The sequence below is a fragment of the Carassius gibelio genome, chromosome B24, assembly GCF_023724105.1.
Source record: "Carassius gibelio isolate Cgi1373 ecotype wild population from Czech Republic chromosome B24, carGib1.2-hapl.c, whole genome shotgun sequence".
NCBI lineage: Eukaryota > Metazoa > Chordata > Actinopteri > Cypriniformes > Cyprinidae > Carassius > Carassius gibelio.
Genome location: NC_068419.1, coordinates 9,807,169 through 9,824,057, shown reverse-complemented (window position 1 = coordinate 9,824,057; position 16,889 = coordinate 9,807,169). Strand labels below are relative to the sequence as shown.

General features: G+C 35.4%; 1 protein-coding gene across 2 annotated transcripts in view; it reads right to left on the bottom strand.

Annotated features, from left to right (window-relative positions):
- The window catches only part of LOC128013669 (catenin delta-2-like), a 275,599-nt gene that overhangs the window by 92,150 nt on the left and 166,560 nt on the right, over positions 1 to 16,889 (bottom strand). For both annotated transcript variants that reach the window (XM_052596797.1, XM_052596796.1), the window contains exon 9: positions 11,376 to 11,616. In XM_052596797.1, the coding sequence (XP_052452757.1) occupies positions 11,376 to 11,616 (241 nt within the window). The remainder of the gene's footprint in view (positions 1 to 11,375; positions 11,617 to 16,889) is intronic.

Below are 16,889 nucleotides of genomic sequence, written 5' to 3'. Positions count from 1 at the left end.
CATTTACTTTTCATTTCGAGGCAGGTCAAAGAACTGATAGAGAAGACCTTTGAAGATATTAGTGGCTCCTGGAAAGAGACTGCTGAGCCTCAATCCAGAGATGAGCTACAGGATTTTGCATTGCTCGGCAAATAGCCCCACCTGGGTTTACAAATGGATCCTCACGTTTCCCCCTGAAGAGTCTGGTTTTATGCCTCATCCTTTGGGAGAGATGATGGCCAATTTCAGAAAGCCGTATAAGATAAATAAAGACAAAGAATAATACGGTTTGCCCTCTTTTGTGGCCCAGAAGTCAAACAAAATGCCTGGAGATGCATGGAGCAGAACGGCATTGGAAAAGCAATATCTTATACTTTGTTTATACTCACTTAAACTGTAAACAAAGTTTGTGTCACTCTCACAATTCTTAAAAACAAGTTAAGATCTGAAAAATGATCACACCATTTCACAATTGTTCAATTTTTTTTTGAAAAATTGCATGTGTTTTGGAACGCACGTAAAAGAGTGAGTACATATGTCTACACACTAACTAAATGTGCATGTTTGCTAATTAAAACTAAGTTTATTCTCAGTGTAATGTCACTCTCTTCACAACTTCACAAAAATCTTTCATCGTGTGAGTCATCAAATACAAATGATTCATTCAGTTCATGAAATGTGTGTTATGTCTGCTAAATCAGAAATGAACTGTCATAGTCATGAAATAGGAACCACATTAACACATCAACTCATTAAAATTGAAAGCTTTTCTGTAAGTCATTTTGTGACAATTTTTCTGTATAAATCTTAAGCAGTGTTATTCTAGTATCATTAGGATATATATATATATATATATATATATATATATACACACACACACACACACACACACACACACACACACACACTTTTTTGCAACAAAAATAGATGTACTGCATACAAACGTGTGTATTATTTTTCTACATACTGCAGTACAGACTTTTCCCAGTAAACTTTTACCTACTGTTAAAATCTGTGTGTAAAAAGCTCAGTGTGATACACAATAGCAATGTAGCACATTAGCACTGAGATATTGAGAATTATTTTTTTGCAGTATGTGTCAACAACAACAATGAACAACCATTTAATTTGTATATAAGAAACACTGACAGCCATTTAAGCATTTTTGGCCAGTACACCTCACACAATGACCAAAAAACCCTTGATTTTGATGGCATTGGCCAATTTACTGATAATAATTGGAATTTAAATCATTAATTAAATGATTTGTGTGAGTTACTGTATTGCAGACATGATGCCACATAAAAGAGCTGTGACAACTGAACTTACAGTTGAGAGCAATGTTCTTGATTTCAGTTCCTGGAGGTCCACATCTCTGCACAGTTTTCAACCCTAATCAAACACACCTGATCCAGCTAATCAAGGGCTTCAGTATTACTAGAAACTTCCAAGCAGGTGTTAGTTGAAGCTGCTTGGAGCTAAACTCTGCAGAGCTGTGGCCCTCCATGAACTGAGTTTGAGAATGTCAATACGGTTTCAAAAAGATTGAGAAAAACTAATTAGCTTTATACAGGTCTTGGGGTCAAACTTGTTCATGCTGACAGCCATTTATAAAAAATAATTGGTCAAGAGCACTTAACATTGTCCAGTAATCACTGTATAGCTTATTAGGAGTTAAGTATTAGTTAATTGAATCACAACGGAGCCAAGCAAGCATAACAGCCGCCATGAAACATGCAAGTTTATTTGTGCACAATTATGGGTTTACGAACAAATGCATTAGAGAGAGAGGACAGACTGAGAGATTTCTGAAATTGTATATGCAAGAATCAAACCATCTCTCAAACAGATTAATCACATTATAGGATGGTAAACACCACGTGTTTGACGTCCTTATATTGAGCTTCTCGCAATCAAGACTAATCTGCTCCTGCAATTTTTCTGCCTCAAGATGCAATCAGCGTCCATATATTTGTCGGTTGCAGCTTTTTTGTGCAATTAGAAATATGGGGAAAGACTATCTTGAACAAATGAAAACAAACAAAATACTGTAGCGTGCAGAAAACATTTTTTTTTTTCATTCGGTTTTAGTGCTAACTCTCTCCCACTGAAAATTAATTGGTATTGTGTAATTACCATGTACAGGGCAAGATTGGGTAGCACTTTATTTTACAGTCCTGTTCCCCATGTACATACTATGTACATATTATAGTAATTACAATAACTATGTAATAACCAGGTACTAACCCTGAACCTACCCCTAAACCTAACCCTACCCCATGTAGTTACCCTGTATTACAGAACTTTCTTAGATAAATACACTGTAAATACACTGTAAGTACACGTAAGTACACATACTGTAAAATAAAGTGCAACCCAAAATTGCCTTTAGGCTTAATACCCAAACATTCTGTCCCAAATAATTGATTTTGAATGAGTGATTTGGTCTTCTTGAATTGATTTTTTTTAGTCACTGTCATGACAGTGTCATTGTAAAGGCGCAACATGGTGAAATCTCAACCTCTCTGATCTTACCACCCAAACACATGAATCACCCAAAAGACCTCTGCCTTGACTGCATAAAACTGGCCACCTCAGATAATGTTATATTCATAAATGTTTAAAAATGTGGTGACCTCCAACATTAAAGACATGATTTTGCTTAGCCAACATATTCCTATTTATCCAACCTGACACTTTAGAAATGTCAATGAAATTAAGTGACAGGACCAGCACTGCGCATTAACCTTAAGCACAGTCTGTCTATTCCAGGAATCCATACTGACTTCACTTTAGTTCCTTGAATACAGAGCACTCAAATAGCACTCATTAACACTATACCATACTAATGCCCAACCACACAAGCCTGATACAAAGCGAAGAACCGAATTAAAATTACAGCAGCCACAGACAACCCTCTACATTGTAAATAAATCTTATACTTATACTGAGCCTCCAGCTCAAAAACTGGTGGCCAGTGTGTGAATTGGAGGTTCAGTATAAGTTAAGCACAGATATATTTTATATATTTTCACTTGCCGAACACTCTGACCGAGCGCTTCAGAGTTTCACTCTCCGTAAAAGTGATTTGTGTTCTTTTTCAGTTCATCTGAATGGATGCACAGCACAAATTTACTAGCCAATAGCGATTCAATTATCACATTATTACATTATCTCAGAATGTGCTTAGACAACATTGTTTCTTAAAAGAGAAAACTTTTTATTTATTTTGGCTTGAAAATGCTAACTTTTGAAAACAGCTTTCAAATGCAAGTTTGTGAAAATGGTAGCATTATTGATGCTTAAACTACAAGAACGTAACTTTGTGAAAATGGTGACTAGTCTTGCATTGCCAGGCCTGCAGACTGACGGCAGAAGGTCTGGAATCCATGTCAGCTTTCATTGGCCAAGGACCACCCATGAGGCTGTTTGTCCGACAACTAATCACAGTTCGTTTCACACAGTGGCATGTTTCGGAGTCTGTAAATGTTGGCACAATAACAGACCGACGTGTTAAAACGTATTTAAAGGATTCTATGCCACGAAAATGAAATATTTCACATACTTTTGAAAATCCATCATTTAGTTGATCCTGATCAGCGCTCATCATCACAACTGTAAACACGATGGCTTTCTTCCATGAGTGGGTTTGGCATCAAAGACTCTTTGTTTCCAGGCAGAATGTTAAAAAACATAACAAGCACATCTCCCGGAAATCATGTACACTTCAACCAATCAGTAGGTGATTTTGAAACTCCTAAAGTGTTTCCAGCTAAGTGTGCCGAATACTTTAGACATTCAGCCAATGTTCTGTGGGCGTGAAGTCTGAGGCTGAGACTACTACTGGCCTGGCATGCATAATACATTGTTTTAGTTGTTTTCGGGAATCTGTGTGAACGGGGATTATTTTGACAACTTTGTTTGCAGCACAGTACAAAAAATGCAAACTAGAGGTTTTTGATTTTTGAAATTTTTAAATGAATTTGGCATTGGCTCAAAATTAACTGGCTCTCTCAAAATTAAAATGCAGCGTGGGTGTTTTTATATGAATGTCTCATTGAAAGAACTAACTGTCTTCAAAAAAGCTTCAATGTAATTTTCATTTAGTCTTTCCAGTAATGCCTGATAAAGAAGCTTATTTGATTATAGCTGTTACTGTAGAAACCGATATATCTCCTGCTCCAACAGTGTCTCCTGCTGGCAAAGAATTAATTTGCATCTTCAAGTCTGGGAAATTCTGGTGTCTGTCAGCAAACATTAACAAAAAGCAAGCCTCAGAACAGTTTTGAGAAGGTGCAAGTCAGCATGAAACGAAAGCAGCGAGTGTTTATTTTCTCTACTGTGTCATCTATCCAAGTGAAACGGCATCTGAAATGAGAGGGCGGTACTTTATTTAATCCTTCAGAAATTGACTGGATTGTCAAAAGTTGGGGCGTTGCTAGTTTTGGTGACCATTGAACTTCACTATTCATTTTATGTTTTACAGAGAAAAATAAAGAGATGTAAACAAGTAACTCATAAAAGAATTTTCATTTTTGCTTGATCAGATAAGTTTTGGTATAAATAAATCTTTTTTTACAGATACTGCTTGGATTAATACATAGCTAATCCCATATTTTGAAGTGTGGTTTATTTTGAATTATTTTGTGTGGTTTAAGTGGTAAAATATTTTCAGGACCACTGCAAGGTTAAACCCACCCACCTCGCCGTCTGCGTCCAGCGTCTGGTACTCCAACAATCAGGTCCATATTATCTATAAATCCCAGTAGATACTAAACCCCTAGAATAATCATAATCACTTATAATTATGAGCAGACCAAAAGTCAAACAGAACATGCATTTACACTTATGTAAGCTCAAACAGGCTAATGGAACATTTGACAGATACAGTAATTATTACTATAAACACCAGATGCACACAGGATGAAATATGACAATGCTGTCTCTCCATCCGTGACAACATGAGACAACACTGCAAAACTCTTTGCCCCTCAGACTACAATGCACCAACAAGAGCTGTTGCTTGCACAGTTACTGCAAACAAACCCTGAGGTCTTCAATTTCCATCCCAATGCACTTGGCACTGAGTCACTCCAGAGTCATGCATGCATAATGTTCCTTACACAGCATAAACCCACCTGTACACTGTGTCAATGTCAACTGCATTCCTACACTACAAAGTAACCACATGCTCTAATAAAAGCATCATTCATAATAGTACAAAGCATCATGTGTGCTGTTCTGTTTTGCTATCAAGATCTTCATGGCAGAGGTTTCCCAAGAGACTGATCTGAACATAGATGTGAGGGCAATGACGTACTCAGGGTCACAGAAGCAGCTGTCTATAAGTCTTCGTGAAGGGAAACACAGAATGGTAATTTATCAAGTCAAGTCAAGGTAAGGTAAAAGACAGCATGGCTGGGGTAGAGGCCATGAGTCTCCAGCATTGAGTTCTATATTGGAGGCATTTATAAACCTGAGCTGAGAGTGTTTCTGATGCACAACAACCACCATGTTCTTTTGCTGTTCTAAAAGCAGTGGAGCTGCAACACAATGAAGCTGTTTATTAAAACCAAATCTGAAAGTGAAATTGATTTTTAACAACAGCACAATAAAAGAAGACAAAATATGCAAACAAATCCAGAGCAGGACTGTCAATCATTCAGAGGAACACACAGCAGTGGAGTTACTGAATGAATCTTTGATTTTGAATGAAATGGTTGAATGAATGATTCAACGATTGGTCGTTTCAGAATGAATTTGAGTTTTGGAACGATTTGTTTCAGTGAATCTTTTGTTCCTGAATAAATCAATGTTTTTTAACTAATCAGGTTCATTAATGATTCGATTATGTCATCTAAGCAGCGTAACGCATCAAATTGCCCCTCTGCCACAGTTATGCATATCTAAATACTGACCTCCAGTTTCACACAATAATACAAACCACCTGATTTTACAAGCACTGTTCTCTTTTTATTAACCACCCTTAGGTCATTCAGGGGCATCACCTTCCCAACGTTCCACAACACATTTTCTGTAAATCACAGGGTGCATTTGTATTTGTCAATGCAGAAGCATGTTTTTGTCCCTGAGTGGACAAGGACGGCACTCAAGTGCACGTCCACATTAAAACAAAGCACAGAAAAAGCTCCTTGGTGCCCCAGTATTAATGACCGTGTTGAAAAGGTTTGCACATAAGCTTTGATCAATAGAAGGGGGAAGGCGAAGGGCAGACCCCTTTATTTTCTGTAGGCAATCCCTTATTTTTTCCAGCTCTACGGGATACACTGGCAAATCAATAACCCCCATTCAATCACACTCATTTATCTTCATCCCTCAGTCTCTCTTCTTCCTCCATTTTCTCTTGCACTGCAGATGGCTCATAATTCTGTTTACCGTCTGCCAAAGATTTAGTGGTAGTGGTTGCTGCTTTTGATGGTTTACTGAGCACTTGAACCATATTTTTAGCCGCATAATGAACGTTAATAACTTGCTAATGTGCTTTATGTTTTTAATCACATCGTGCCATTGACAGGTTTCACATACGTGGATCGCAACTCCCACACACCTGTCTAAGATACATTGGATACATTGCATGGATAACAATTGCTTGAGAAAGTTTTGACACTTGAGAACAGTTATGTCTTTGTGTCCTGTCTATTTCTTGAGGTTTGGGTTGTAGGCTACCATGTGCCGCTTTCAGGTGGAAAGGTCAAAGACTGTCTTTTTGTCATTTTGAATAGTTATGTATTTCACCCAAGGACACAGTTTGCCCTTACAAATTCATACAAAAACACTTTTTAGCAGTGCTTAACATTTGCCACGGGCTGAGGATGTCTAAACTTATTATGAGCTGGACCACTTGTGGCAGTGTGTGGTTAGCATACCTGTCCTCCCTCATCCCCAGTGATATCTCTAGGGAGGAAACACTAGAACAGAGGCAGAAATACCCTTCATTAGAGTCATAACCCGATTACAGCTTATCACACAGCAAAATATACTCAAAAATGCAATTAAATAAGCCATTTACTCAAGAGAGCAAGTCACATAAGGGAACAAGCACTGTTTAGTGTTTAGGTCATTGGATATTTTTCTTGTGTTTGCTCAAATTAAATAGAGCAAAAAGATTCCTGAAGTAAAAACACTTAATTGTTTCCTCAGAGACAATGATTTTTAACAATAAACTACAAACATTTACAAACCTGCAGAAATGAAAAATAAATGCATAAATAAATAGGAAAATAAATAAAGGTATACATAACTAATAATAAATGATATAATTATTTATACAATTTTATCATTAATTTATTTTTTTTCATAACTTTTTCTTAATTTATGATATTATTTATATATATATATATATATATATATATATATATATATATATATATATATATAATTTTTTTTTACTTTAATTTACTTTCATGTATTTAAATAATTTTTACATTTAAATAATTAAATATTTTTTAATTGATTTATTTATATGTACATTTATTTTTCTGCAATATTTATTTATTCCCACGTGTATTTATTTCCAGATTTATTTATACATTTATTTTTTTACTTTTCTGTGTGCAACATGGAAATGAGAGAGGCAGCCCTTGTGGAGCTCAGGTAAATATAAAAATAAATAAAAGTATGAATAAATATAAAAATAAATAAATGCATAAAAAATTGCTGCAGGTTTAGTCCTCCATACTATGAGCTGGGTGACTGCTAAATAAGGACATACAGTATTATGTAGATTATCTAGTGATTTTAAAGTAATTTTATTTATTTTAATAATATAATCATTTTTAATAATATTTTTGGTATTATTTCATTATTTTTAAGAGCCGAAATTCTAGGGAAGCGTTGCACTATATACCCTTGAATAAAGATCCACCAAGCTGCTCTTAGCATGGAAATGAGAAGCAAGCCAAAAAGTTATCTTTAGCTGACTCTCATGAAGCATTGCAAATGCAAACTCTACACAAGGAAAATAAACATTATAAATATATATATATATATATATATATATAATCAGTAATTATAGTTATTGTTTTATTTTGTAATCTTATATTTGATTACATAATTCACAATTCATTATGGGATGTGTAGTTCATTAGTTCACTGTAGTTCAAAAGACATATGGTGCACCCGAAATCGCATACAGAGTAGGTACTACATTTGAATTGAAACTACTTCACAACTCCAAAAATTTGGATGTACAACATCTGCCATGTTGATACTGTCTTGTGACCTTCATTTCACTGCCATTCACAGATCCCCTCCCCTCCTGTCCACACTTTAGATTCTCACAGCAAGTGGTAGGTTATTTTAGGTTATAGTGTTGGTGCTTTTCCTCTACTGTTTTTCAAATGAATTCACATACTCTTATACAGCAGGCTAGTATTCTATTTCAGACGCAGCAATATGGTACAATCTTCAGTCTTCAAATAATTTTGAATGCATTTTTAATCTTGGATGTAATATTGAAATCCCTTGGGAGAAAATTAAAGGCAAAAATACTTAAGGTTGATGAAAAAGTGGGCAGTCCCAGTTGATCTCCATACAGGCACAGCATTGCCTTTACTGTATATGAATTACACTCAGACTAACAAGCTCATGCTCTCATTCTGCTGCTAGTGCTAATGCTATTCAAACATCTTCCCTCCCTCCACACTATGAAAGACCAAAGAGCACAATAAAGATCAAAGACACTCTATCAGACATCTCTCTGCATCTCTATACTGACTCTTTAAATGGCTTTAGTATAGTTAGCTACTTTGCATTAGTAGTTGCGTACCTTTCAGTTGCTTGACTGTCGCCATACTACGTTATGAGCAAATTGCACCATTTCAGAGTAACATCTCCAACACTTATAGTATATAGTCATCAGCTCTGCAGAAACGAAAAACTGCCAGCACTAGACTGCAGTAGCCTTTATTAGTCCAACCATGAGTGTCACCAGAAATCACAACTAATTATCTGCTGTCTGGTTTTTCAGGAGAGCTGTAACACCGAACAGATGCACCCAGCGGTTTCTTAATGGTAACATGTGATCGTCGCTGTCTAATTAACGAAAGAATGGAAAATGAAAGTTTTTAGTGATTTAATTAATACTATCACACATATCAGCCACTCCTTTAAAAATAAACAGTGTGTTATAATACTGAGAGAGGTGTGAATTCAAACAAAGGAAAATCTGACAAATAGATGAACACTAGAAATATTGGTAACACTTTAGTTTAGGGAGCAATTCTAACTATTAACTAGTTGCTTATTTGCATGCATATTACAAGCATATTGACTGTTTATTAGAATTTCTAAAGCACACACGAATGCCTTATTCTGCATGACCACATTTAAGATCCCTTAACAAATTCCTTGCTAACTATATACAATACAAGCAGCAAATTAGGAATTTATTGAGGCAGAAGTGGGAATTGGTCCAAACTAAAGTGGGACCAAAATATTAAAATTATGATGGTGTCTAGTGTATTATTAGAGAGGTGGGAAGAATAAGAATGATTTAGTTTCCCCCATCTTTATGAATATGGTTTGTTATCAGTAGCCAATATTAGTGTTGACTCTCATAACTCATTCCATACAGTTTGGACATGAATTATACCTGAAATTGAAGCGAAAAGAGTTCTATTATTAACACCCTTGTAACAACCTAGAACACCATAGCAACTGCATGGCAAAAGATTAAAATCACTCAGAGTACCTTAGTTACCACAAAGAACACTTGAGCTACTGCATAGTGACACTATAAAATAATACAGAAAACCTCAGCAAATATCAAGCAATGCCTAACAACCACACAGAGTGCATTAGCAATGCAGATCCATCAAATAATATGTGCAACACAAAGAGCCACGAAAGAAGGAAAATATGCTAAATGACTGCTTTTTCTTTTAAATGAAATGAGAAGAATGCATTTAGATTTTTAATAAATATTTTCTAAAGAAGTTTATTATGCTCACCAAGGTTGCATTTATTTTAACCAAAATACAGTACAATATTGCCAATAATTTTAATTAGAAATACCGGTTATCTATTTATATATTTTAACATTTATACCGGTGTCAATACTCCAGTCTTCAACCTCATATGATCCTTCAGAAATCAATCTAATATGCTGATTTGGTTCCCAAGAAACATTTCTCATTATTATCAATGTTGAAAACAATTCTTATATTTTTAATGATTTTGTTCAAACCATCATACTTTTTTTCAGGGCTCTTTGAGAACAAATAAAATAAAATAAAACAGCATTTATTTCAAACAGAAATCTTTTGTAACATAATGCATTTCTTTACAGTCATTTTGGCCAGTTGAATGCATTTTTGCTTAAAAAGAAAACTGGTACAGTGTATGATCATCTGGCAGCAAAAATGCAAAAAGAAACAAATAATATTCTTCCAAAAGCTATATTGACTAAGAAACAGTTACAGAATACATAAGTCAGAGACTAATTAACAGTCTATTTTAGCCAGAAATCTCATTCTATATGCTTAGAAGCCATCTAAGATACAGAATCATAATTGCAGGAAACAGTGTATCACATGCTAAATTAAATTATCAAATTATTTATTTGCACAAGACAGAAAAACAGTAGACATAAAAAGATATGGTGGTACAAAACCCCAGCAGGATTGGTCCTTGATAAGTCAACTGCTTTTCTGTGATATGAACTGAAGATTACAAAACAGAGCTCCATTATGGTTACAAAATCACTTCCTTCTCATTTATGTAATGACCAAATGTTTACTGAGAAATCCTGAATATGATTTTACCTCGATAGACTGTCTGAATGTCTATGATAAGGATTTTCTGAAGGATCACAAGGATAAATAGCATTTTACAATATATTAAAGTAATTCCACAATATTACTGTTTTTAATGTATTTTTGATCAAATACATGCAGTTGTGGTGAAGACTTCTTTCAAAAACCAAAAATCGTACCGATCCCAAACGTTTGAACGGTTGAAACAGAAATACAGAAATATAAACAAGGGACCTAACTTAAACTAAGTAACAACATCAAAACTAAAATAAGACCAAAATACTAAAGTAAAATATGAAAATAAATAAATTAAATAAATATGTAAATAAATAAATCTAAAATAAAATAAAATGAAAGCAAAATGGAAAATTTAAATAACCACAATATAAGACAAGCTGGACGATCAGTTAACTAGTTGTCCATCATGATCCATATACTTATAAGTTGGATTTGAAATTCTGAAACTTACAGTACAACAGGAACTTGGTTAGTCTCTACAGTGCTCTAAAACAGTAATACTCACTTGAACTGTACTGTTCAATACAGCTCAAATTTGATCGATGTGTGTAAATTTGCCAGGTACATTTACTGTGACTATATAAAAGGTCCATGCAGACTCACCTGGGATCCTTCTGGATGCTGTCGATGGAGGGCGAGCGGGCCAGGTTGCCCTCGGGTGGCAGGGCAGGGCCGGACTTGCTGTAGGGAGACTCCACTGAAGAGCAGTACGGCAACGTGCGGTAAGTATCCGTGTAATTGGCACCCTGACCGGACGCATAGCCGCCTCTGGGGAACGTCCCTGTGGCATTCTGACTCCCTGTTCGCTGCAAGGGTACGGAGTCAACACCGGGGGAGGATGGGGCTATGGCAGGAGAGTAGGGACAAAACAAGAAGTTCAGGACCTGCTCACAGAACTGGTTCACTAGGTCTAGGTACAGGAACAATGAGAGGACAAGCAGACAAGACATGATACAATGAAAGAATGACAAGGAGGGAGCAGAAAGGAGAGGAAGAGACGACAGAAATGAGAACGACAACAATCAAAAGCTCCTTAACAGGTACATAACAGAGACAAATTGAGTGTTAACAGTCAAAATCTTTCTTTGGCAGATAAAAAAAAAATAGGATTTATATAAGAAACAAAAACACATTTGGATAGTTTTGGATGTGCAAAGCAACATATTTGACTTCTTCAAGTAATCACAATCAGCCATTCGGATGCTGCATTTCTTTAAAGGGAATGCTGAATTAAATGTCTGATTACATTTGACATCCATTAATTACAGAATCCTTAAATTATAAAATAAATAAATAAATAAAGGGAGCACGCCTGTGTTCAACATGGAAAACAATAGTACATATTTCTTATGCACCAAATCATCATATTAAAATATTATGTGACACTGAAGACTGGAGTAATGGCTGCTGAAAATTCAGCTTTGCCATCACAGGAATAGAATAAAATAGAATACGAGTTATTTTAAATGGTAACATTTCACAATATTACTGTTTAAATGTTTTTTATTGTTAAAAAACAACAGCAACACCCCAACATTTTGACAAATTAACCTCAACCCTAAAAATAAGGAAATTAAAATAAAAAAGGAACAAAACCAAAACTAAAATAAGACCTAAAAAATAACTAAAACTAAAATGAAACCGAGGTGCAAACCCATGTCATTCTATGACAAGCTGATTGCAGGATGATTAGCTCACTAGTTGTGACCCATGTGCTGAAAATTGCAGTAAAAATTCAATAAACTGCTTGATTAGTCTCTATAGCCCTCTAAAATGGGCCAAAACGTGTAATTCAATAATTCATTTCGACATCTGATGACTCACTGATTGACCAAACGTACGTAAGCTCTAATTTGAGTTGTGACCGTTTCAACAAACTGTGTGAAAATGGAAAATGAATGTCTATGGCGAGACAGGCTGGCATCAGATGAAGGTGACATCACAGGTTATGTGACTCCCTCGTTATCTTTATACAGGTGCGGGCGTATCTGATAAATCTAGGAGGCAGATCAATTTGATTGCGCATTTGTTTGGTTTTTAACATATTGAAGTGACAGAGTGTATCCGTTTCGCTCAATATGAGGGTAATGTGGCAGCCACTGTCTGCTAGACAGTCACACTGGAGTGTCTCATAAATCTGCAGTGCGAGACGATCAATGGCAGGGTTCAGAGTCTTTACCACAACACCGCCAGTGAAGCCGTAAAACAGGACAATTAGTCACCAGACACAAAGTGCACCCTGGGAGAAAAGGCTCAGTGTATCTTCGGAGACCATCCATGACTCTTCAGCTTCCTTTGGAGAAAAAGTTGCACTCGCTCAGTGTAGGCTAACGATAATTAGACAGAGTTTGGGATTAATGAAGAATGGTTGAAAAAGGAAAAAATAGGAAGTGAGCTAGAAACAGGGTGAGAGAGGAGGGGGAGCTTGATGGATTGAATTAAGCTTCCTGAGCAGCCAGGAATATAGAATGAGAAGCTGACGGACAGAGAAGAAGAAAAGTTCAGTGACGAGACAGGGCTGTAACACAGGCTACAATCATTTATTTATTTTTTATCATGCCAGTAGCTTAGATTTACATACACCCTGCCAATATCTTTAATGGCCCCATCATCTAAATAAAGTAATAAAAAATAAATGAGATGAAAAAATGAAATCTAAATTTTAAAAGTACTATAAAAATGTTACAATGAAACACAGAATAATAATAAACACATACAAATATAATTAAAATATAAAGGTTCATTTTATTAAAAAAATTATACTAGTTCTTTACAAACAAATGTATGATCAAAGAATGAATGAATGAATGAATTAATTAATTAATTAATTAACACATACATACATACATACAGTATACATATAAGTAAATAATGTATATATAGAGAGAGTTTTCAACTGATTCTTTCAAAATGGAGTAAATAAAATAATAATAATACTTTATTTCACCTAGTTGTCATTTATTTAATTTAGCTAAAATAACAAACTAACCATGGAATAAAAAATAAAAAAATGATATATATATATTATATTATATACTGTCACTTCCAAACTACAATGAAAAAATTAAAATTACACTATAGCTACACCTCATTAGCAACAACATTGCTCAATATAGCACAAACCCGCACACACTTGAATTTATGAGGCATATATTTATTCATTAATTTATTTCATTTCTATTCAAAATATGCATAAATGTGGGTTTCTGGAAAAAACGTAGACAACTTTAACTGCATTTAATAAATAAATAAATGACGTGGCAGAGCATCCATTTGGCTCAATCTAAGTGTGGGTGTTTTGGCTTTGGGTTTACTCAAGCTCATTACTCGAATGTGAAGATTTAAAAAAAATAAGGTCTCTAACTGGTTTAGCACTGAAGGCCCCTAGGGCTTGATATACAACTCCAACTGAATGCAAACACCTTTAGCAGGTGTGTATGTCATTAATTATCGTGCAAAAAAGGGATAATTAAATTTCAGTCTAAATACAGAGTAACCAACGACTGTTTTGAATCTCACTTGATCTCACATAGTAAGTTCACACATTGATTCAGTTAATGAATGAAAGATGATATATCATCAAATACTACAGCAATTCTAAAAAAAATTGCCTTCTTGACACACTTTTCCAAACCGTAAGTATTCCTCTTATCACTGTATGTGTAAGTGCACTGCTCCAGGCCTCTGCGAAGACTTTATCATCATGAAGTGTTGCTATTCTTCCATAGCGGCAAAGCCTCTGGAAAATGACCTTTCGGTGACCTTCAAGTTCCATTAGCTTATCTTATCAGAAACGGTGTATCTTACTGTACGCAACCCCACACATCACTACACGGACAAGGGCTTTCCTCGACACAGCGTGAGATAAAATGCACAGACGGACAAGGACGCACACAAACCCACAACACAACAAAAGGTGGATAACACATCTCCTATCTAGTATTCGTCATCAACGATTGTAAACAATTCAAGAGCAGAAAGTAATAACTGGCAAATATGAGACTGCATGTATTTTCTGTATAAAAATGATAGATGGACCCATAAACCACAATAAAGCAGGTGTTTATTAACTCACAGTAGGTTTTTCATCTTTTTTCATTGGTGAGAAATTTTAATGGTCAGTTCCAATGTCAACTAAATAGATCTCTCTACAGCTTTATAATCCACTGCTGGTTAATTCCATCACCGTTGATCCTGTCCTCTATCATTAAGGGTAGGTGAGAATAAAACGGCGCATTGGCTGGTACAATGGCTGGTAAATACATCTCTCTGGGGCCACACTGTGCGTTCATCGTCTTAGTGAAACGCTGACAGTTTCTCTTATTCATTTTGTACAGAGGCTGTTAACAAGGGCAACTAGCCGATAATGTGCTTCAGTGAATCCTGCTATTTCCTGACAACAGCGTTTGACAGTGAAATTCTTTAATTAACCTGCATACTAAGCCTTTTTGCTGTGTTCTGCTTCCTTTGCCACTGTATACAGTCTTTTCTTAAGCCAGTTTGAAGGACATTTGTGATTAACGGCCAATTTTTCTCCACTAATCTGCACCTTCTCTCTCTGAACCGTATAAGATAACATGACAACCAATCATTTTTTTTCTCTTTTTTGTTTTCTGCTCAGAATCATAATACATTACTGTTAAAAAGTCAGTATGATCTTTTTAAGAAACAATGCTTCTATAAGTGTGCATTAATTTGATCAAAAGTGACAGTAAAGTGATATAATGTTACTTATGTTATTACAACAGTTATAATGTTACTAACGATTTTTATTTTCAAATGAAGGCTGTTCTTTTGCACTTTCTATCTATCAAAAAGGGAATTTTTTTAAAATAAACTTTTATAATATATAATGTTATTTATCTCTATTTTTATTTTAAAATATATAAAAAAATAAAAATATATAAATCTCAACTGCCATTTTCAACTCGGAGAGAATGGTTTCATGGTTCTAATTGACCCCTAGGAACTTTTACTTTTTTTTTTTAATTATTGTATGTACCTCAGGGGATGTATATCAAAAGCTGGATGTGCTTGTTTGCATTTTGTGGTTTCACTAGAATGGATAGCAGGCCTCTGCAGCTGTGCAACAGCGATAGATGGAAGTGCGTGTCTATGTACATAAGAGAAGATTACCAATGCTGCTTTCCACCTCTGATAACAGCCACAAACCCTCAGCTTAAACATTAAAAATAACACACTCCAGTGCTGGATCACCACTCATTATCACACACAGTAACACAAGGAAAAGCCTGGACATGCTGCTTCTGCATTAGAGAAATGAATGTTTCGTAAAGTGGAACAAAATCGAAAAAATTGTTTGGAAAAGATAAATGACATAAAAAAAAAGATAAAAAATAACAGCCTGAAGGTATGCATTATAATTAGGGCTGTCAAAAATAGCGCGTTAACGACATTAATTAGTTGTTTGTCGTTAATTACGTCAAATTTTTTTACGCATTTCACGCATGCGCAGTGTGACAAATTATTCAGGTCAGGAAACTCTTGTCAATCTCTGAATTCTCAAGATAGGAAAAAATAGCGGCGAGCGCCGCGACGAAAACACCGAAGAAGCTTAAGGTTTTACCCCAGTTACTCTCAAATACATTCATGCCAAGCTCGATAAACAGAGACGACTTTGGTAGTTGATAAGCTGGAGCTTCTTCCTGTTATAGCGTCCTGTGTTTCACACTGCGCATGCGCAGAACGCCTACATGCAATACAGCTGTTTGGAAAAGCATATGCATTTTTACTTGCTTTTACTGGTACTTGAAGCCTTCAGAACGTGAAAATATCGATCCTAAAGTATTGTGGCAGAGCAAATGAACACCTCCCAAAAACAAGAGTTCCCAGAGTGCAGAGGGCGCATGTTTGTGTTTCTGAGTTCATTCTTTCGAGTTTCTCTATGCATAATTTCATAGATATGTGGCTATATTTAACCAAATGGCATGGTTTGATATAGTGCTCAGGTAAATTTGATTAAGTAAATGTTAAACTTTTGAAATTCAGAAAAATAGAACCACATTTGATGAATCAATACATGAAAATTATGTATCCGTGTCCTGTTATTTATCTTTTGGTATGCATTTCAGAAAAAAAATGGTTAGGATTCAGGTG